The sequence below is a fragment of the Carassius carassius genome, chromosome 43 (assembly GCF_963082965.1).
Source record: "Carassius carassius chromosome 43, fCarCar2.1, whole genome shotgun sequence".
In the NCBI taxonomy this organism is placed as follows: domain Eukaryota; kingdom Metazoa; phylum Chordata; class Actinopteri; order Cypriniformes; family Cyprinidae; genus Carassius; species Carassius carassius.
Genome location: NC_081797.1, coordinates 1,320,925 through 1,345,000, shown reverse-complemented (window position 1 = coordinate 1,345,000; position 24,076 = coordinate 1,320,925). Strand labels below are relative to the sequence as shown.

Genomic DNA, 24,076 nt, shown 5'->3' with positions numbered 1-24,076 from the left:
AAAAGACCACCACGTCCTTGTGGTCGAAGCCAGAGTCCTCCAGGGCGGAGCGGAAGGCCACCACAACCGTGTGGTCAGGGCGGAAGGCCCCCAGGGCGGGGCAGAAAACCACCACAGCCATGTGGTCAGGACCAGAGCCCCCCAAGGCGGAGCAGATGTCCGTCCTGCTGGACCAACGGGACGACGAAACTCTGGTAATCCCCTGGTGTCCTTACTGGACTCCAGAAGATTGGTGCTGGCCTGACACTGCTCATGAAGATCATTGGTGACTTGTATTTGTACATGAAGATCATTGGTGACTTGTATTTGCTCATGAAGATCAATGGTGACTTGCCTTTGTTCATGAAGATCACCGGTGACTTGACTCAATCCTTGAAAATCACCAGAGACTTGACTCAGTCCTTGAAAATCACTAGTGACTTGACTTGACTCTGAAAGGTTAACGGTGTCCAGCCTAGTCTCTGGAAGATCAGCGGTGACCAGCCCTGACTCTGGAAGATCAGCGGTGACCAGCCCTGACTCTGGAAGATCAGCGGTGACCAGCCCTGACTCTGGAAGATCAGCGGTGACCAGCCCTGACTCTGGAAGATCAGCGGTGACTAGCCCTGACTCTGGAAGATCAGCGGTGACTAGCCCTGATTCTGGAAGATCAGCGGTGACTAGCCCTGACTCTGTCAATGTCAATGTCACCTTTATTTATATAGCGCTTTAAACAAAATACATTGCGTCAAAGCAACTGAACAACATTCATTAGGAAAACAGTGTCAATAATGCAAAAATGATAGTTAAAGGCAGTTCATCATTGGATTCAGTGATGTCATCTCTGTTCAGTTAAATAGTGTCTGTGCATTTATTTGCAATCAAGTCAACGATATCGCTGTAGATGAAGTGTCCCCAACTAAGCAAGCCAGAGGCGACAGCGGCAAGGAACCGAAACTCCATCGGTGACAGAATGGAGAAAAAAACCTTGGGAGAAACCAGGCTCAGTTGGGGGGCCAGTTCTCCTCTGACCAGACGAAACCAGTAGTCCAATTCCAGGCTGCAGCAAAGTCAGATTGTGCAGAAGAATCATCTGTTTCCTGTGGTCTTGTCCTGGTGCTCCTCTGTGACAAGGTCTTTACAGGGGATCTGTATCTGGGGCTCTAGTTGTCCTGGTCTCCGCTGTCTTTCAGGGATGTAGAGGTCCTTTCTAGGTGCTGATCCACCATCTGGTCTGGATACGTACTGGATCCGGGTGACTGCAGTGACCCTCTGATCTGGACACAGACTGGATCTGGTGGCCACGGTGACCTCGGAACAAGAGCAACTGGAACCTGACTCAACTCCAGAGGGTCAGCTGTGACTCTCATCCTGTGCAGCGGCGCTGGGCAAGCAGCCATCTTGGGCCATGATTCTGGACAGGTGGCCATCTTGTACTGTGGTGCGGCCATCTTGGGTTGTGGTGCTGGACTGGCGGCCATCTTGTACTGTGGTGCTGGACCGGTGGCCAATTTGGGCTGTGGCGCTGAACCGGTGGCCAGTTTGGGCATTGGCGCTGGGCTGGCGGCCATCTTGGGCTGTGGCGCTGGAACGGTGGCCAATTTGGGCATTGGCGCTGGGTTAGTGGCCATCTTGTGCTGTGGCGCTTGGCTGTTAGCCATCCTGGGCAGTGGTGCTGGACTGGTGGCCATCTTGGGTTGTGGCGCTTGGCTGGTTGCCATTCTGGGCAGTGGTGCTGGGCTGACGACCACCCCGCCGGAAGAGACAGAAGTGGCTGGGGCATCCCGCCGAAGCCGATGCTGCAGGTAGCGCACGAATTCCCAGAATTCCAGTGTCTCTAACTGCGCCATCTCTTCATGAGACACTGGATCATCCAGCCCGCCATTGAAATAGTCCTTGGGGGCCACATCGTTGTAGCCCATGCCCTCGGCCAGGGACCAGAACACCTGAGCCAGGGTACCCACTTCATTGCCCTCTTGGCGGAGGGCGGTCAACCGAAGGTACTTGGTTCGCCGCTCCGCCATCTTGGCTGGGGAACAGAAAAATGACATACCGCTGGTTCCTACTGTGACGGAGTCCTTCTGTCACGTTCGGGATTCAATGAGGCACAGAGATAGAACCAATTGCAGGTAAGTCATTTATTAAAGGGTAATCCAAAGGGGTAAACAGTCCAGGCAGGGTCAAAACCAGAATATCCAAACATACATAAATAAGACACGAAGACAAGGCAAGGCAAGGCCAGGCCAGGCAAGGCCAGGCAAGGCAAGGCAAGAAGGCAAAAAGTTTATTCATTTACATGAATAAACTTTCAACATTAAACAAGGACTCCGTAACACAGACTCAGACAGACCGGGTATAAATACATAGAAGGATAATGAGGGAACAGGAGACAGGTGGGGAACAATCAATTACTCAACAGGAGGAAGGTGACCAAATAAGGGAACAGGAAGTGATAAGGTGACAGACACCGTGAGAAAGGAGGACACCTAGTGGAAACCCAGGGAACACAACCCAGACACTGTGACAATTATTAATCTAAAAGCAAGCTAAATAAATAGACAGATAAATAGATTATTAAATACATACAGGACAATTTTATTTTATTTTATTTTCTTGTATTCGACAGACAGACAAATACAAAAGTACAACAAAATTACTAAAACATTTAAATAAAAAGAGAAAATATATTTTAAAAATGGATTAAAAATATAAACAAATCTATATTAGCATATCAATGAAATATTGCCAGGGTTATTATCATCAACTAAAACAAACAAACAAAATGTCACTTGGAATAAATGACACATTAACTGAAATAAAATGTAATTATTTTGCTATTTTATTACAGCTGGTTGCCAAGGCAGCATTTCTAATATTTATTACTTTATCAAGTACTAAAAAATTAACTAAAACTGAAATAAAATAATAATAATAATAAGACAAAATAAACTAAATAAATAAAAGAAACAAACAACCTAAGACTAGAACCAAAATTAAAATGAAAACAGAAAATCTAAGATTCAATCAAAGCAATAAGCCCAAAGAAGCAGTAAATTTACAACAACCTAGGGGCATTGTTAAAACCCTCTCAGCTGTTATAAATTCACTGTAAACCACAGCTTCACGGGGCTCATTGCTTTTATTAAACAGTTATTCCATATTTGTAGCAAGGTTTCACAAATTAAAACGGAGCAAATAAAGTGTAATGATATTAATAAATATAGACGGTTTCAACGGCCAAAACATAAACAAACGTTACTGCGCATGCGCGCTTTTTTGGACCTAACTTAACTTCCGGTAGACTTCCAAATAGAATCAATAACAACAGCCAAGTCCCTCTAGAGTAGATATTTTTTGATAACAAACAAAATATGTTTGCCGCGTGAATCAGGCGGACTTAATGAAAATGCAAATTCATTCTTTGGCAGCAGGAGATGTTTTAAAGCATAGACATAAAGCGCGAGAAATAGAGGTTTCCCCAGTAACAGCTGTAAACAAAGCAGAGCTGGTACGCTCACACGCTGTTTTTATCAGGCATATAACACACAAGTCTTCCTTCAGAAAGACAGCGATATAAAAAGCCTGTGCCTCGTTTTGATATTTAAACATAAATGTAAAGAATTATTATTATTAAACGTGTAGTATGTAACGTTACTCATGTTTATTTAGCGAAGCATTTTTGAAAATCGATCAGTTTTAAAATTGTGGCGAGTCTCCAAAAATAAATAAATGTATGGGAAACACATCCCGCAGCACAACCACCTGAGCCCAACTTCAGTGTACTCATCACCTTGACTTTAACTGCGTTTGTAGAAGGCACTGCAGCCAGACCGATATACACAACACAGACCGGAAGTTAACTTAGGTCCAGGCGCGTGCGCCCGATGAAACCGTCTATAGTATTCTTCCACCAAACAATGTAGTTCCTCAGAAACACTGGTGGTTCTAATACAGTGGTTGCCGAGCAACACACAGAAGTAAACAAAGGTGAATGATACTTTGTAATCTACAACCGCTTTGAACGCGGCTCAGCCAATCAGAATCAAGGAGCGGAACTCTCAGTTTTATAAACATGAACACAGACTCTAATACTGTATTTAGGGTGGGTGTGGTTTGTGTGCTCCTGCAGACATCGATGAGTGCAGGACGGGCCGCAGCACCTGTGCTAACGACACGGTCTGCTTCAATCTGGATGGAGGCTATGACTGCCGCTGCCCTCACGGACACAACTGCACCGGAGACTGCGTCCAGCACGCCAAGGTCAAGCACAGCGGACAGATCTGGGTGCTGGACAGTGACAGATGCTCCGTCTGCTCCTGTCAGGTCAGTGAGAGCGATCCGCTCAGACCATCAATCACCAGCCTCTCATCCGGAGATATGAAGGACAGGTCGAGGAGGTCACATGATCAGCAACAACAGGCTTTAAAGATGTGTGTCCACAGCATTTGTGGCACAATCTCCATTAGAACACAAAAACAGACCACACAAAAAACAGTAAGATTAATTAAAGGTAGTAAAACAAATATTACAATGAAATATGAAAGTAAACACACATATATACACACACACACACACGTAATATATTTGATTGAATTATTTAATTTAAAAACAATGTATTCATATTAATAAAAAATGTGATTCATTTTCCATTTTCATTTTTATTAAAAGTTTAAGTCGGGCTGTATTTATTATTTTAGTATTTTTAATCTGTCTCTACGGACTTATTAACTTTTATTTAAGTTTTTGTTTTTTTGTACACACTAAATTAAATCAAATATGTTTTTTCTTCCATATTTTGTTTTATTATTTTATTTCAAGTACTAACGTTTTATATGGTTGTAGTTTTACTTCGTTAACTACAATAAAACTATAACATTTTATTGTAAAAATGCAAATATAACAAAACTAACAAAAAAACAATATTGCATTTTGTTGTAATTCTTAATAAAAAATTTTTTAAATAACATTCTAAACAATATAACATTTTAGCAAAAATATAATAGAGCTGCAACTAACGATAATTTTTTCTGTCGACTAATCTAACGATTATTTTTATTACAATAAATAATTAATCTAATGTTCTTTTTTTAATTAGCTAATGAATCCTTTGGATAACTTTACAAAAAAATATATACAGTACACAACAAAAGTTTGGACACACCTTCTCATTCAAAGAGTTTTCTTTATTTTCATGACTATGGAAATTGTAGATTCACACTGAAGTACAACTTCTAATACATTTCAACCTTTATTCATTTTCAACCAATCTGGTTGAAGTTTTTACAGTATCCAAAAATAAAGAGTCAAAGAAAATTATTTTACTATGGTATGAGTTTACGATAGCGTTTATAATTAAACCAAAGTAACGTTAGCCATAAATTTACAGTTGTTTGAGACGTAATGAAATGTTCTTGAGCATCACAAACCATAAAATGTAGTCCGAGTTCTGCTATGGTTTAGCATGGTTTCCAGAGATCTGGAGCTGATTCTGGGTAGCTCGGTGGTCTGTGACTGTTGTCTCGCGGCACGCTGTCTTTTAAGGGGCCGTTCACATATCGCGTCTTTTGCGCGAATAAAGAAATGTGCTGCAAAAACACAGACCACATCGGAAATATTTAAGGGAACCATAAAGTGACAAATGTGGCTAGGACATAATTTATAAATGTTTGCTCTGAAAAAATATCTTTTGTTATTTTAACAATCCTGGTCATACGATTCTTTAGCTTTTTTATGGATATTATTAGCCTAAATAAGCTGACTAAATACAAAATTTCTGTACCTGTGAAAGGTTATGTAAGCTGGCTAACCTACTTTTACAGCTTACCTTACAAAAACTGACCATAGCCTGGGGTTTTACTATGGAAATGAATTAATTAATAAATACATTTATTGTATAAAAAAGCAAACAAAAAATGGTTTCTGTAATCATCAACAAATTAACCATGGATTTACTACTATAACCATAGTTTAACCATGGTATTTGTACAAATATGGTCATAAAAATGGTAATCAATACTCAAAAAAAAAAATTGTGTTGAGTATTTGCAGCACGTGTGCTGTCAAACTGATGAAGATGTTTTCTTAATTTGCTGGTGCTTTTTCTATTTGAATGTGTTTTGTGAAGTTGAGCTCTCTCGGCCACCGTGCCTCGCCCCTATTTTGAAATCTTCACCCCACACGTACATACGCAACCATGGCAACAACGATCGCGGAAACAAGCGAAGATGACACACAAGCATATTCAAACAAAAGCCAACATGGATAAGTTGTGTGAAACAACACAAAATCGTTACACACCCATCAAAAAGAAACAAATAAACCTCGGCGTTTGTTTCGAGCCCTTCCCAATCCCTGAGTTTCTCTCCACCGCTGGAAAGCTGCTCCGATATTTACGCGGGTCCTACCTCTTGCTCGCTATCAGGACAAGACACGCCCCCTTACAGCTGATTGGCTACAAGTGTGTTTTGGAACTCGGTCAGACACAGCGGTCAAAAGCGTGTTTCAAAAAATCGTTTAGTTAGTACACGTTTAAAGGAGCGGCGAGCCGGGTCGCTTCTACTTAGACTAATGTACATCACGGAAACTCGGATTAAACCTCTGTTTACCAATAGAACCTTTCATTAAGAAAGTGAGGGGGACGGATCTGGTTACTATGAATCTGGGGGGGTCATGTCCCCCCCGTCCCTAGTGCCATCTGCGCGCCTGATCATAGCTGTACATGGATTGCCATTTTGAAATACATTTAGTAGCAGAGCTACTGCAAGCGATTTTAGCACTGCAAATCCATTTATCCTTTGCTGAAATTTCCGCGTCTTCGTGGAGAGAGCACGTCATGGTTGCTTAGCAACGACAGACGCCCCATGAGTGCAACTGCCCGAGCGCTTTGGAAAGAAGGAGAAAGCGGCGTGACTAGCATTTTCAGGCGCGATATGTGAACTGCCCTAACGCGTGTTCGAAACCCGCGCCAACACAGACTTACTTTATTTTTATTTTATCCTTACTTCAGCCGCTACAGGTGATCATACCAATAACTTGTAATCTTCTTTACCAGAATATCAGCAGAGACCTGAACCAGGAAGTTGGTCACCAGATCACACGGTAACCAGTTAAACCGTAACACCGGAGAGCGCCAGGATGTTTTCCTCTGAGGTGCTCGTGCATCGCAGTTGTGCTGCCGTGGTACACCATATCTGTTTTGCAAAGGGAACAAAGGGCCATTTTACATTTACATTTATTCATTTAGCTGACGCTTTTATCCAAAGCGACTTACAATTGCTATATATGTCAGAGGTCGCACGCCTCTGGAGCAACTAGTGGTTAAGTGTCTTGCTCAGGGACACATTGGTGTTGCACAGTGGATTCGAACCTGGGTCTCTCACACCAAAGGCATGTGTCTTATCCACTGCGCCAGCACCACCCCATTATTGGGTCTCTGTTTAAAGTATTCCCATACTTTTGTTAACAGTGGTCTCTGTTTTTCTGATAGAATGCAACTTTCTCCATTCCCAGTATGCCATTACGCGAGATGTAAACAGTGTGATGCGTCGACGCATTTCACGCACGTCGACGTATTTTTGTAGTCGACGTAATCGATGACGTCGACGCGTCGTTGCAGCACTAAAATATAATATTATAAAAAATTCAATAATATTGTGTTTAGGAATATATTTAAATATTTTATAAACATTAAATTGAAATTCTTTACATTATATACTTATTATTCTTTAAAAGTACTGTTCAAATAAACAAAACATTTGAAAACATAAAATAGTAATATTGTATTTAATATTATATTTTATTAGTATTAAATGAAATTGCCTGGTACTTTTCACATGACACAAGAATAAAATCTAAGATTGGTGACAAAAAAGATGTGCCTAGAAAAGTAGCTTGTATATATGTTAAGATATGAAGTGAAAGTGATTGTTTTTGTGTGTAAAGGATGATAAGTTGAGTTTGCTCTGAGTCTTCGCAGCTGAAGGAAGGATTCACATTTCCATTAAAGCCATTGACCTCCATCAATTTGGCTGGTCACGCTCACTAATTAAGTCTTTAATTGAAATGTTTTCTTGCATCTGGAGGAGGCTACGAGTACGATGGCTTTTCAGATATTAAATAATCAATCTACCAATTAAGGCGCTCACGGTGAAGGACAGAGCGAGCGAATCAGCTCTAATCAGCCGATATCGCTTAATTGATGTGGAAGAGGGAGAGCTGTCAATCAAAATTAGACACGCGACACGGATCACGAGTTTCGCTGTTCGCTTCGGCTGCAGGAAATAAAGGACAAACACAACTTCTGAAGTCATACGATGCTCAAGAACAGGCTGACATTTAAGTTGTAAATCTTTCCACCTTTCCATAACAGACTCTTTGATATTTTTTGAAGTTTTCTTGATATGAACGTTTAAATGATAAATCTCAGATTCTATTTGAAGAACAGACGCAGAAGATCACAAGAGGCTTATAAACAGCATTTGGGGCATAATATCAATTAAAAAACACAAAAAAGTGAGTTACAGGAAGATTAAAGGCAGTACAACAAATATTAAAATCAAACCTTAAATTAAATACATGCACTGAAAAACATAGTGTATATATATGTATGTATATATATATATATATATATATATATATATATATATATATAATAAATATCCATAAAAATGGTTATATATATTTATAATATTGTACTTTACAAAATATTATGTAATAATTGGCTTTACTAATCATATGGAAATCTTTGAAAATCCCTAGACGAATCTAAGAAAATTATTATTTTTACACAAAATCTGACACCTGTGACAAGACAGAAAAGTATTTCCAATAAACCATGGTAATATCCCTGTATTGCACTGTCTTACAGTATTTACTGAAAAGATGTTCAAATATGTTAAACATATTTATTTAACCATCAGTTCATTTAAAAACAAAAGAAACTAGTTACTGTAGTTTGAGTTATTTTAGTGTATGAGGTTAGTGAGATGAATTAGCATCTGTCCTCCAGTAGTTCAGTGTGTGTAAGCGGGTGTTTTCGCCTGTGTGTCCTGCAGTCGGGCCGTGTCCTGTGCAGACGGATGGTGTGTGACTGCGACAATCCCACGCTGGATTTGTTCTGCTGTCCGGAGTGTGACCCGCGCCTCACGTCCCAGTGTCTGCATCAGAACGGCCTGCTGACCTACTCCAGCGGAGACACCTGGATCGACAGCTGCCAGCGCTGCCAGTGTCTGGTGAGAGAACACACACAGGAAACACAACACACACAGGAAACACAACACAACAGACACACACACACACACACACACACACACACAGGAAACACAACACACACAGGAAACACAACGCAAGATTTAAACACAATGTAAACTGATGCAAAGTGCTGTATAGTGTTCAAACAAATCTACTAATAAAACAACAACTACACCCATTCAAAGGCTAAAGAGTAAAGATAAGATTGAAGTCTAGACTTAAAGATGTCCAAAGAAGGAGCAGATTTCATATGATAAGGGAGACCATTCCAAATTATTAGACCTCCATGTCTTAATATCATGTACACATTTCAATAATACATCAAATGAAACAGCAGAAATGAAGTCTTACTGGTAGATAAAACTGAGAATCTTTTCTGTAACAATGATATGAAATACTGTGTTTTTGAAAAATCTGTGCAAAGGGTAAACAGTAAAGGTCCCAAAATGGATCCCTGGGGCACTCCACACAAGACAGTTGAGAAATAATTATCTAAATTTACAGAAAAAGTCCTGTTCTCAAGATACAATGCAAACCACTTTAATGCAGTGCCTCAAATACCTATCACACATTCAAGTCAATCAAGAAGAATGCTATGGTCAGTGGTGTCAAATGCCCTGCTTGGGTCCAACAATACCAGCACAACACAAGACCTGAATCCAGAGAAAGCAGCATGTCATTTGTAACTATCAATAGAGCTGACTCACTACTGTGTTATGATATAAAACCAGACTGAAGCTTATCTAAAACACTAAAAGAATCCAAAAAAGACTGAAGTTGTAAAAACACAGATTTCTCCAAAAGTTTGCTGATAAAAGGCAACTTAGAAATTGGCCGATAGTTACAGCTCATTGCTGGGTCAAGATGAGTTTTTTTTTCAGCAGAGGTTGCACAACTGCATGTTTAAAACTGGCTGCAACAACACCTTTGGCTAAAGAGCTGTTCACTATAGCTGTTACAATAGGACTAATAGTCAGAAAAACATCATTAAAAAGACGTCCAAGAATAATATCTAACTTAGAACAAGAACACTTCAAAGTAGAGATAATATCATCTAATGTGATAAAACAGGTTGAAAGGAAGACAAACAACTTGTGGTATAATGCAATTGCAAATGAAGTGATTTAGAAGGAGCAATGGAGGATCTGATAGCATCAATTTATTTGAGTAAAATAGTTTTAAAAAATCTTTACAAAGCTCTGAGGAGGCCTCAGATAATAAATTCATAGCTGGGTTTAAAAGAGAATCAGTCATATCAAACAAAGCCTTTGGTCTGTTCACATTATCAGCAATTAACTGAGAGAAATAACTCGATTTAGCATGTTTCATTGCTATTTGATAATTAGAGAGACTTAAATTTAAGATATCACAGGAAATGTAGCTTATCTTTTTACGACTTTCGCTCTGCTTTCCAACACTCTTGTCTAAGAGCGCAGGTGGTTTCATTTAGCCATGGCTGGCCAACACCCTTTACCCTTTTATGTTAGGAGGAGCAACAGTGTCCAAAGATGTAGAACAAGCTTTATAAAAAATAATGTTCAGTAAAGAATAATGTTCAGAAAACAAATTTGCAGTGTTAGAATTAATAACTCTAGACCAATGTAAATGCTGAGCGAATGAAGGTGATGGAGAAAATTCAGATTCAAACAAAACTGCATAATGATCAGACGAACATGCCTCAGTAACCTCCATGTTTGAGAGAAAATGCTACAGGATCAAGTCTAGTGTATGCCCAAAATTATGAGTTGGGCCACATACATATTGTTCAATATTCAGTGACTCTAAAAGAGTTACAAATTCCTTGACCAGTGGTTTCGAAGGATGATTAGAAATCTATCAACCTGAGTCTCCAGATCAGACAGAAAATCCGAAAATGTACAAATAAAATCCTTATTCCATTTAGGAGGTCTGTAAACCAAAGCACATACAGGCCCCTTTACATCAACCTTCAATAGCTGGACTTCAAAACTGTAGAAAGTATCTATGGGCACAGTCTAACATTAAAAACAGCTTCTAAAAATTGTTACAACTGCAGCACCAGGCCCATGGAGAGCTGAAAAGTACACGTCTGGAGGAGCAATCTCAACAAGAGGCATCAATTCACCATGTTTTAACCAAGTCTCAGTAATAAATAAGAAGTCTAATGAATGTGTTGTAAATAAGTCATTTTGGAATAAAAGATTTATTCGATATTGACCTAGCGTTCACTAAGGTCATCTTTGCAGTAGTAGTACAGGCTGACCGCCGAGAGCTGAGAGGAGCATTTGAGCAAAGTGATATATCCAAAATTGATGCTTCGACTCTTACCATTTGATACGATGGAAGAGCAGCGATATGACGACCAAAGGACAGGGATACAATCATTATCCTGTGATGGAGTTACTGACCTCGAGGCAATGGGATAATGCTCCATGAAAGTCCGATGAGATCGGGTGAGATCTCTTCGCTCCAAGGACAGTACAATGCAAAATAGAAAGTAAAATAAAAAGTAAAAATAAAATAAAATACCGGAGAGCAGCAGCAGCCAAACACACCAGCATTCACTCTGTCCTGAAGTCTCAGGCAACCAAAACTCACACACACAACACACGCTCACTCACGCACTCATACACACACACACACACACACACACACACACACACACACACACACACACACACACACACACACACACACACACACGCACACACGTACCACACACACACACACACACACACACACACACACACACACACACACACACACACACACACACACACACATTCACAGATAGAAACACAAACACATCTTTGTTTCTGTGAATTGTGGGGATTTTCCAAACAATATTTTCTATCTCCTAACCCACTCACACTCACACTTTCTTCCATGAGGAGCTGTTTGATAGTTATTGTGCTTTAATGAAACATTACCTAAAATTATTACTTTATAATAACCTGCACTTTTGCATCATTGGCATCATTTTTAATTTTTTAATTTTCAGTTTTGGTAATTGTCAACATTGCATTTTATATACATGTATTTATTTAATACAATATATTATATTTAATAAATTACTATACCTGGTAATTTCCTCCTATTACACTTTTGTAATGGGATAAAAATGACTAAAGCAGGATATTTAATGAGAACGGGACATGATTTGAACAATGATTAAACATTATTAGTTTTTTGTCAAATACATATTTATTCATTTTTATTTCAGTTTTAGTTTAGTTATTATAAAATTTTGTTAAACTAAATGAAATTAAGAAACATTACCTTGGCAAATAATAATTATAACTATATATAACTTTTTTTCAGTTAACGTTTATTTCAAGTAAAAAAAAAAAAAAAAATCTTTTTAGTTTACTAACCCTGAGACTGTATGATGATTCAACACTTGCTTATTGCTTTATAAAATATAATATAAATATTTATAAAAATTTGCATTGTAAACAATATAACAATTTTATTAAAATGTTATATTATTCTATTTAATACATATTATATTCAAAATATTTTTATATTGGTATTCATGTATAAAAACAATTTGTATATTATAAATAAATAAGCTAGGAAACAAGTTTTGCTCCATAATTGCTAGTATTTCACAAATAATTGCAAAAAAATAATAATAAATTGGTAAGACGTTGCATTTAATGCATACTTTAAAGTAGAAAGACTGGAATTATATTTTCTTGTTAAATCCGTTCCAATGATAATTTATAACTTCAGAAGTCATTTTTGAGCGCTATTGCACCAATAACTGTATACAGTTCCAATCCATGGTTGTTAAAATGCATTTTTCGTTTGACCCCCTCTTATCTTTCCTAGCATCCTCAACCGTCTCAAACTCAATAATAATCAATGAGCAGTAAATAAACTCAGCTGGATGGTGGGTCTCTCTGGACACAGCTCTGCTCCTCCTCCAGCCATACGCTCATCAAACGCTTGTGTCAGATCCCCATTCATCAGGGACGTTTGTGAAGAAGCACTTTGTTGTTGTGACCCTATCCTCCTCGTCTCTTTTCCCACAATTCACCTCTACAGTGGCGCTGCTCTTCAGACGAGTGCTATGGAGGACCAGGAGTGCCACTTAAAAATAAAATGAAGAATCAATTCATCAATTTAATAATTCACACATAAATAGAGATAAATCACTTTTTAAATGGACAAATTAATAGACATATTTAAAGTTGTTAATTTAATTTGTGTTTTTACATGTAGATTAATAAGACAGTAAATAAAAATTTTTATTTTTAAATGTATAAATAAAAATACAAATTTAAATGGTTTAATTCATGTTTTAAAACAGATTAATAAAACAATAAAAAGTACATTAATAAATAATTTAAAATGCACATTTTTAATTGCTTTTTTGAAAAGCATTTGGCAAATGCTTTTCTTTATCCATTCTTCAGTTGAGTTAAGAAATGCCATTGGGATTTGGATAATTTGTTAGCTTTAGCTGATTTCTTTATTTAAAGAAAAAATAGGAAATGCACACATGCACTGCTGGTCAAAAGTTTAGGTTAAGACTAGATGGTATACAGATTTATCTACTGGGCATGCACACAACGTGTCAGGTTTGTACTCAGAGGCAGAGGTAAGTGGATTCAACACAGTCTTTATTTAAAGGGAATAGTGCGAGGGAAGGAAGTGCAAACTCGGTGCGGGGTTTTCTGGAGTTCGTGTCCGTGAAAGCCAGGTAAGTATGCTTCTGTGAAAGCCAGGTGAGTATGCTTATATATCGAGATGTCAAAGCAACACAATACGGGATTACGATCCTTGTCTCTTCTCTTGCAGAGGGAGTTCAATAGTCGAAGGAACACAGGAGATATCAAGGCACGTCGGGGAGTTTAGATCATGAAATATGCCTGGGGTGTTCTGGAGACAGGAGAACAAATACACACAGGTTACTTTCTCAAATGTGAGTTTACTTTACGGCTGGAGTCTTCGTGAAGACGAGGTGAGTCGGTTCACGAGTTCACGAGGTCGATCCCTGTTGGAGGCTTGACAATGCATTGGGGTTTCCGGAGGTGTTTTATAGTGCAGGGGTAATGGAGATCAGGTGCTGGTGATCAGTATTCTGGAGAGAGTGAGCGCTGGTGATTGGTGACCGGGTCTGCCCGATCCCTGACACTACCCCGCCCTTCAGGGTCCGCGCCAGCGGGCCTTAATCTCCGGCGTCGTGGGGGTCTGCCTCGAGGTCGTGGAGCGGGTTTCTCAGGATGCTGGGCATGAAACTCAGTAAGTAGACTTGTAAGTAGTAAGTAAGTATGTAAGTATTGTAAGTAGTAAGTAGCACCCAACACCTCTCTTCTGGTCCGTAATCTTCCCAGTCTATTAGATATTCTAACCGCCCTCCACGACACCAGGATTTCTAGGATTTCCTTAACCATATAGATAGGCTCCGCGTCGATGGGTGATAATGGGGGTTCGTCATCAGGGACCGGGTCTGCAGAGGAAACAGAAACAGGTAAGTGATGGGGTTTTAACGAGGAGACGTGAAATGTAGGGTGGATGCGGTACTGTGCAGGGAGCTGGAGTCGATAGGTGACCGGGTTGATTTGTTGCTCTATGGGGAATGGTCCGATGTATTTTGGGCTTAGTTTTTTACAGGGCTGTCGTAGTCTGATGTCTCGGGTGGAGAGCCATACTAGTTGGCTGGGCTGATATACAGGGTTCTCTTTCCGGTGGGTGTCTGCAAAACGTTGTTGGCGATTGACCGCTTGTTGCAGGTGAAGATGGGCTTGGTTCCACACTCTCTCGCTGTCGCGGAACCAGTCATTAATGGCCAGTACATTGGAGGGTTCTCCCGACCAAGGGAACCGAGGAGGTTGGTAACCAAGGGTACACTGGAATGGGGTGAGATTGGTTGATGTTAGTCTAAGGGAGTTTTGAGCATATTCGGGCCAGACTATATACCTGCTCCATAGGTTCTGGTTTCTGTGGCAGAAGGTTCTTAGAAAACGGCTGATGTCCTGGATTTTTCTCTCGGTTTGTCCGTTCGCTTGTGGATGGTATCCGGATGTTAGGCTGACGGTGACATTGAGCATGGCAAGGAAAGACTTCCAGACCCTTGAGATAAATTGAGGTCCCCTATCAGAAACAATGTCCAGGAATACCAAAGTTACGGAATACATGGTTGAATAATAATTCGGCAGTTTCAAAAGCTGTGGGGAGACCTTTTAATGGGATGAGCTTGCAAGCCTTGGAGAATCTATCTATGGCTACCAAGATACAGGTGTTACCTTCAGAAGTTGGGAGGTCTGTAACAAAATCCACTCCGATATGGGACCAAGGGCGTTGAGGAATGGGTAAGGGTAGGAGCTTTCCAGTAGGTAGTTGTTGGGGTACCTTGGTTATCGCGCAGATTGTGCACCCGTGGCCACCAGTATTTCCTCTGAAGATCTGAGAGAGTTTAAGTTAATCCTGGGTGACCGGTTCCAACAGAGGAATGAGCGTCCGAAATGAGAGAGACTCGATAATCCTCCGACACATAGATTTTACCTACGGGACACGTTGGTGGAGCTGGCTGGTTCTGGGCTTGTTCACGGAGTACTTCATCAAGATCCCATTGAGTTGGTTTTACAAAGAGTTTGGTGGGCAGGATAGGTTCCACTTCCTCTTGGGCTTCCTCTAAACCATGTAGTCGGGATAGGGTGTCAGCTCTTGTGTTTCTCGATCCCGGACGATAGGATATGAGGAAATGGAAACGTGTGAAAAATAGTGGCCACCTGACCTGGCGAGGGTTAAGTCTTTTGGCTTCCTTGAGATACTGCAAGTTCTTATGATATGTAAGTACAAGGAAAGGCAGCCGGGCTCCCTCCAACCAATGCCTCCATTCCTCGAGGGCCAGTTTCACCGCCAGTAATTCCCGGCTGCCGATATCATAGTTTCTTTCTGCAGCGGATAACTTTCTAGAAAAGAACGCACAGGGCATTGATTTCCTAGCTTGCTCAGAGTACTGGGATAAGATGGCTCCTACCCCCGTGGTGGAGGCATCCACTTCGACCATGAATTTTTTCTCTGGGTCTGGGTGTTGTAGCAAGGGAGCTCTTGTGAAGGTGGTTTTCAATGCTTGGAAGGTCTGTTCTGCTTCCGGGGTCCACTGGAGTGTCTTGGGTTTACCTTTAAGGAGAGATGTTAGTGGAGAGGTGATGATGCTGTGGCGGTCTATGAATCGTCTGTAGAAGTTTGCGAAGCCTAAGAATCTCTGGAGTTCTTTGACAGACTTGGGTGTAGGCCAGGAAGTAATGGCTTTGGTTTTCTGGTCATCCATCTTAACCCCTCTTGAGCTAATCTGATAACCGAGGAATTCTATGGAGGTTTGGTGAAAGAGACATTTTCACGCCTTCACAAACAGGGAGAATTTTCTTAGCTGCTGGACTACCTGGATTACGTGCTGCAGGTGTTCCTCTTCATTCCGGGAGTAGATGAGTATGTCGTCGATGTATACGAGGGCGAATCGGTTTAGGAACTCCCGGAGGACCTCGTCCATAAAACTCTGGAAAACAGAAGGGGCATTTACAAGACCATAGGGCATCACTAGATATTCGTAGTGACCGGCTGGTGTAATGAAAGCGGTCTTCCATTCATCTCCCTCTCGGATCCTGATCAGATTATACGCACTTCTTAGGTCTAACTTTAGGGAGGATGGAATTAACGGTAGGGGATAACTAAACTTCACTGTGATCTGCCCGATCCCTGACACAACGCAAGGTTGACCATGACCAATATGCTGTACAATAACAACTAATAAAAAGGAGACCAACAACACAGAAGGAAAAAAAGTGTAATAGATAAATAAACAAGTAAAATAAACATCATAATACAAAAAACGGGACCCGCTTTGTTTATTTAATGTGTTGAGCCAAAGGCTACAATTTAAAATGTATTTTAAAAGAACCGAATGTATGTAAAAGTCTAAGATATAAAAGCTATTCCAAGGCTTTTTTGGCCACCACTGAAAATGCCCAGTCATCACGGTTTTAATGCCTGGTTTAATCTGGTCCTAGGGACGTCTAGAATCATCTGGTTTGATGACCTTAGACTCCTTTGAGGTTTGTGTAAATGTAAAAGATCAAATAAATATGAGGGAGCCAGATTGTGTAAAACTTTATAGACTAAGATAAGTAATTTAAAATCAATCCTGTATTGAACTGGAAGACAATTTAAATGAGCTAAGATGGGTGTTACAGTATATGATGGTGCTTACGAACACTCATCAATTATCTAGCAGCAGTATTCTGCAATAATTGGAAGCAAGTTAACAGCGATTGGCACACACACATACAAAGAATTACAGTAGTCCATACTTACATGAATAAAGGCATGAATAAGATTTTCAAAATTGCTAGATGACAGAAACAGTTTTACCTTATCTAGTAATCTCAACTGAAAGAAACAAGACCTAACCACCGAGCTGATCTGTTTATCAATTTTCAGAGAGACATCAATCTGATCCCCTAGATTCTTAACTACTGATTTACAGAAAGGAGCCAATTTACACAAATCAGAGAGGACTTGAGACTCAGAGTTTCTGAACCAAATTACATTGGTCTTTCTTTCATTAAAAAAAAAAGATTTCTTACATTCTTAGTTTAACTTCATGCAGACAATTTAATAGAGATGTAATTGTCCTCTTGTCCTGTTTCCGTAAAGGTAGATACACCTGAGTATAGGGGTGTAACGATTCACTCGTTTTCTCGATGCATCGATTACAAACCCTGTCGATTCATATGCATCGATCTTGAAACATGATTTTTGAATCGTGAATCGCCGATCTTGGACAGTAATCAATTCAAAATGCTAAGAATCGAATGAATCCCGATTTCTATAGCGATTCAATGCTTTCAAAATGTATACACATTAAATTACTTCACTCAGGAATTAATGGAGACCTTGAAGAGTGTTCGTGAATCGTGCCTCTTATCTGTCCTTCACGCGCTCCACTGTTTACCGCCTGAGGCCGTCACAGGATTGCGCTCGCGCGCCGTTCGTCTATGACGCAGCTGATGTGTGATCTATAGGACTCGTGAAGTAGTTTTATACTTTTCTGTAGTTTGTCAATGGCTCTCTGCATCTTACCGACAGAGTTACTGGAGCCGTCGACAGCTGTGTTTATTGCATGGACGGAGCAGAAATGTAAGCGTCTAAATCATACGCACAGTTCCACTGAATGATAAATGTGTTTAAAAAATGCGGATGAACCGAATATACGAAGGAAACTTTTAAAATTAACCACAGCATTAACAACGACCTTGAAATAAGAGCACGAGACTTATCTGATAATATGCATGAAAGTAGCCTAGCGTTTGTTTCATTAGCAAACAGACATCTGGCACGTTTTCTCTCAGAATCATTCGCTGATGGAGAGGAAAAGTTAAATAGAGATGAAGACGTTTTCACACTGAAAGAGAAGCGATCTCGCTCTCATAAACGTGCCAGGCTATCTGCAGCTAAACTGAATAAAAGCAGAATGAACTGATGAAACTAAAAAAAAACCCACAAACAATTTATGAATGATGCAGTACTAATTGACATTTATTACAGTACAGAAACTATAAAGTATATTTTCTACCTTATTCTGTGCAGAAAATTTAAATAATTGCTAATTAAATGTAGCCTAGTATATAAAACAATCATAAAATTGCCATTAGGAAAAAAATATCGATTACAAATGATTGATTATTGTCCAGCAGTGTATTTGATTTATTACAGCTAATTAAAAGTAATTAAAAAAGAAGATAATTCCTTGTAAAAAAAAAAAAATAATAATAATAATTATAATAATTATTATTATTATATAGGCTACATACATAAAATGATTGTATTTGACATTTCTGTCACTTCTGAAATTATGGCTACTCCCCTGGTGTGACAAAATGTTAGCTTATACATACAACCCGAATTCCGGAAAAGTTGGGACGTTTTTTAAATTTTAATAAAATGAAAACTAAAAGACTTTCAAATCACATGAGCCAATATTTTATACACAATAGAACATAGATAACATAGCAAATGTTTAAACTGAGAAAGTTTACAATTTTATGCACAAAATGAGCTCATTTCTATTTTGATTTCTGCTACAGGTCTCAAAATAGTTGGGACGGGGCATGTTTACCATGGTGTAGCATCTCCTTTTCTTTTCAAAACAGTTTGAAGACGTCTGGGCATTGAGGCTATGAGTTGCTGGAGTTTTGCTGTTGGAATTTGGTCCCATTCTTGCCTTATATAGATTTCCAGCTGCTGAAGAGTTCGTGGTCGTCTTTGACGTATTTTTCGTTTAATGATGCGCCAAATGTTCTCTATAGGTGAAAGATCTGGACTGCAGGCAGGCCAGGTTAGCACCCGGACTCTTCTACGACGAAGCCATGCTGTTGTTATAGCTGCAGTATGTGGTTTGGCATTGTCCTGCTGAAATAAACAAGGCCTTCCCTGAAATAGACATTGTTTGGAGGGAAGCATATGTTGCTCTAAAACCTTTATATACCTTTCAGCATTCACAGAGCCTTCCAAAACATGCAAGCTGCCCATACCGTATGCACTTATGCACCCCCATACCATCAGAGATGCTGGCTTTTGAACTGAACGCCGATAACATGCTGGAAGGTCTCCCTCCTCTTTAGCCCGGAGGACACGGCGTCCATGATTTCCAACAAGAATGTCAAATTTGGACTCGTCTGACCATAAAACACTATTCCACTTTGAAATAGTCCATTTTAAATGAGCCTTGGCCCACAGGACACGACGGCGCTTCTGGACCATGTTCACATATGGCTTCCTTTTTGCATGATAGAGCTTTAGTTGGCATCTGCTGATGGCACGGCGGATTGTGTTTACCGACAGTGGTTTCTGAAAGTATTCCTGGGCCCATTTAGTAATGTCATTGACACAATCATGCCGATGAGTGATGCAGTGTCGTCTGAGAGCCCGAAGACCACGGGCATCCAATAAAGGTCTCCGGCCTTGTCCCTTACGCACAGAGATTTCTCCAGTTTCTCTGAATCTTTTGATGATGTTATGCACTGTAGATGATGAGATTTGCAAAGCCTTTGCAATTTGACGTTGAGGAACATTGTTTTTAAAGTTTTCCACAATTTTTTTACGCAGTCTTTCACAGATTGGAGAGCCTCTGCCCATCTTTACTTCTGAGAGACTCTGCTTCTCTAAGACAAAGCTTTTATAGCTAATCATGTTACAGACCTGATATCAATTAACTTAATTAATCACTAGATGTTCTCCCAGCTGAATCTTTTCAAAACTGCTTGCTTTTTTAGCCATTTGTTGCCCCCGTGCCAACTTTTTTGAGACCTGTAGCAGGCATTAAATTTTAAATGAGCTAATTAAGTGGATAAAAGTGTAAAATTTCTCAGTTTAAACATTTGCTACGTTATCTATGTTCTATTGTGAATAAAATATTGGCTCATGTGATTTGAAATTCCTTTAGTTTTCATTTTATTAAAATTTAAAAAACGTCCCAACTTTTCCGGAATTCGGGTTGTAATACTCTTTAAGCTCTTTTTTAAAAACTTGGCTTACATACATTTTTACGTATGCCATGTCACATCATTAAACTATCATTTAACAATGGACAAAAGTTTTTTTTTTATAACCTATGGTTCTCTAACCATAAATGCTACTGTAATTTGCCCCCTGACTAAGCATTTAAAGAATTTAGTAGAAGCATTTAAATAATCCCATGAATGCACTTATCGTTATAATCGAATCGAATCGAATTTAATTGTGAATCGAATCTAATTGAATAGTTCTAAATTTGCAAAAATCGTTCTTGAATCGAATCGAAAACCTATGAATCGTAATCGAATCGAATCGCTGCCTTGCCAAAGATTCACAGCCCTACCTGAGTATCATCAGCAAAACAGTGAAAAGAAACTCCATGCCTTTTAAAAATAGAACCTGAGGGCAGCATATACAGTAAGAACAAGATTGGACCAAGGATTGAACCCTGGGGAACACCACAATTCAATGGAGCGGTTTTAGAACAAGACTGACTGATATTAACTGAAAAGGTCCTATTAGAAAGAAAATATCTGAACCACTCAAGAGCCATGCCTCAAATACCCATAGTCTTTTCTACAGTGAGTGAGTAATAATAATATTGTGATCAACAGTATCAAATGCTGCCCTTAGGTCTAGTAAAATTAAAATCACAGTCACCAGTCAACAGAAGTTAAAATGTCATTTAATACTTTGAGCAGGGCCATCTATGTGCCTTGGTTTGCTTTAAATTCAGGTTGAAACTGTTCAAAGACATCATTTTTAACTAGAAAAGCCTGCAATTGATTTTAAAACACCCTTTTCTAAGACCTTAGATAGGAAAAGTACTTTAGAAATGGGACGGTAGTTTGATAAAACACTCTAATTTAATTAAAAAATGTGCAAAATTGGGCTCTACAGTGGCATGTTTAAAACTTGCAGAAACTACGGATGCTGTGAGACTTTTATTTATCAATGTCTATAGGCTTGGGCCGATAATCTCAAAAGTCTGTTTAATAATTTTTAATGGAATGATACCATGGCAGCAATTTGTAGGTTTCAACTGACCAGTTATCTTTGATAAAGACTATAGTGAAAGAGGAGAAAATTAATTAAATATCGTAGATGTGCAACTAGTAGATAGAGAATGAAAAGAACCAGGCACAGTCTGCATTCTAATATGGATTACTTTCCGAACAAAGAAGTTTAACAAATCATCACACGCCATAGCAGGAAGAGCAGTATCGGCGGTGGAATGATTTAGTACAGAATTAATCGTATTAAACTACACTTTAGAATTCCCATATACCTTGAGATTAACCCAGCAAGCTAGTTCATTTTAGCAGTTTTTACAGCATTCTGGTAGGTAACTAAAGCATCCTGTAAAATGTATTATGACACCTGTAACTTATTCTTCTTCCACCTACGCTCTGCTCTCCTACAAGTTCGTCTCAGAACACATGTATAACCTCGTTTAACCAAGGGTCAGACTTAGTCTTACCCCTAGCCCTTAACGGGGCAATAGACTTTAGGATAAAGAAGCATGTAGAATTGAATATATGAAAGGCCGCATTTACATCACAAGAGCCACCAACAACACCAAGAATGTCAGACTCAGAAAATAAGCCTCAAACCTTAAACCTCTCGATGGCATCTCTGGTTTCATAACTGGTTTCATTTTGGAGGACGATATATCACAGCACAGAGTATTGACAAGTTCAAAAGAAACAACTGCCGCTCAAAACTTGCAAAATGCGTAGATTCACATAGAGCTCTGTTTTGGTCTGGTCTTCAGCAGGGTGAGGTGGACTGCTGGCCTCTGTCCTGCCCGCCGGTGGACTGTGACTTCACACTGGTGCCCGAGGGCGAGTGCTGCCCACGCTGTGTCTCGGACCCGTGCCAGGCTCACGCTGTCCGCAACGACATCACCAAGACCTGCGAGGACGAGCACGGCATCACCCGCTTCAGCGGCTCGTCCTGGGTCAAACACGGCACCGACTGCACACTGTGTCAGTGCAAGGTGATAACAACACACCAACACACACAGAGATCATCAAATACACAAACAGACAAAAAACAGAAAAACACACACACGACATGCAGACAAAGAACAACAGTGAACAAACAACAATGGGGGAACAAATGAAACAAATGGGGAAACAAAGATATGATTCAATTGGTTGATTGTTTGTTTGTAAAAAAATTTTTGGCTAATGTTCATATTACTAAATTAATTATTTGCATATATTTATTTTTAATTTGTGCACAAATTAAAAATAAATACATAAATAATACCTTTTAATTGAATTTTAATACATAATTAGCTTACATTTATTTGTATACATGATTGTAATTTCCAGGCCTGGAATTTTTTTTTTTAATTATTAAAGTCTTAAAAAATGCCAGTGCTGAATTCAGTTTAAAATAATAATAATAATAACAATAATACCTTATACATTTAAAAAAAATACACAGTTACTTAAATTTTTATTTATATCCATTATTTTAATTAGATCAGGTGATTAAATTAGCCTTATTCATTGTGGTGATCAAATGCAATGCAATGCAAAAAAAATGCAATGGAGTAAAAGTAAAAATGAAATGCAAAATAATGCAATAAATGATAAAAACGGCAATGCAAAAAGGTAAAAATATTAATAATGCAGTGCAATGCAAAGCAATAAAATCAAAATAAATGAAATGCAACAAAATAAAATACAATATTACAAAATGTTTATTTATTCAGTCCAATTTATTGTAAATATATTTCAAATACACAAACAGTGATTTATTATGGTATATATATATATATATATATATGTGTTGTGTTTCCAGTGTGTGATGTATTTCTCTCTCTCTCTCTGTCTCTTCTCCAGAACGGACACATCTGTTGCTCAGTGGATCCCATGTGTCTTTAGTCACCTTGCTCGACACTAACAGCACTTGTACAGTCTCACGCGACCGCCCCTCCACAATCTCCCCCAAATAATGCCAAATATGAAACGTGTATAATATCAGACAGACACCAGTGAACCTGAGGAGGCCATTTCTGCACAAACGAGGACTATTAACCCATCGAAACACGACCATGCACACGCCGGCATGACCACACTGGATGTGTAAAGAATAAAACATTCGCTCATTTTTATCTCTTCAACGATCACAGGATGTAGAAATTTTAGCTAGTAAGTAAATCTGATTGTATTTCTCTTTTGCCTGGTTATGGAAGTCGATGCTATTTTGTTGGTGTTTTCACCGCACTTTTTTCGATTAGCTTTTTGTGTCTGTTTTTCTGTCTAGATTTTAAATTATTATATGGCTTGTTCTTGTCTGATGGTGAATAAAATATCTCCATTTCCATTTA

The 24,076-nt window shown here is 39.2% G+C and overlaps 1 protein-coding gene and 1 long non-coding RNA gene across 2 annotated transcripts in view; one reads left to right on the top strand and one right to left on the bottom strand.

Moving 5' to 3' along the window:
- LOC132125034 (protein kinase C-binding protein NELL2) overlaps positions 1-24,076 on the top strand; it is a 114,462-nt gene extending 90,386 nt beyond the window's left edge. Inside the window, exons 17-20 of the mRNA XM_059536246.1 lie at positions 4,109-4,302; positions 9,033-9,209; positions 22,508-22,732; positions 23,589-24,076. Coding sequence (XP_059392229.1) covers positions 4,109-4,302; positions 9,033-9,209; positions 22,508-22,732; positions 23,589-23,630 — 638 coding nt within the window. The 3' untranslated portion in view covers positions 23,631-24,076. The remainder of the gene's footprint in view (positions 1-4,108; positions 4,303-9,032; positions 9,210-22,507; positions 22,733-23,588) is intronic.
- On the bottom strand, positions 17,005-22,133 carry LOC132125223 (uncharacterized). The gene is made up of 3 exons (XR_009426872.1): positions 21,562-22,133; positions 21,077-21,531; positions 17,005-17,884 (listed from the first exon to the last, which is right to left on the bottom strand). It is a non-coding gene; the product is annotated as an uncharacterized LOC132125223 (long non-coding RNA).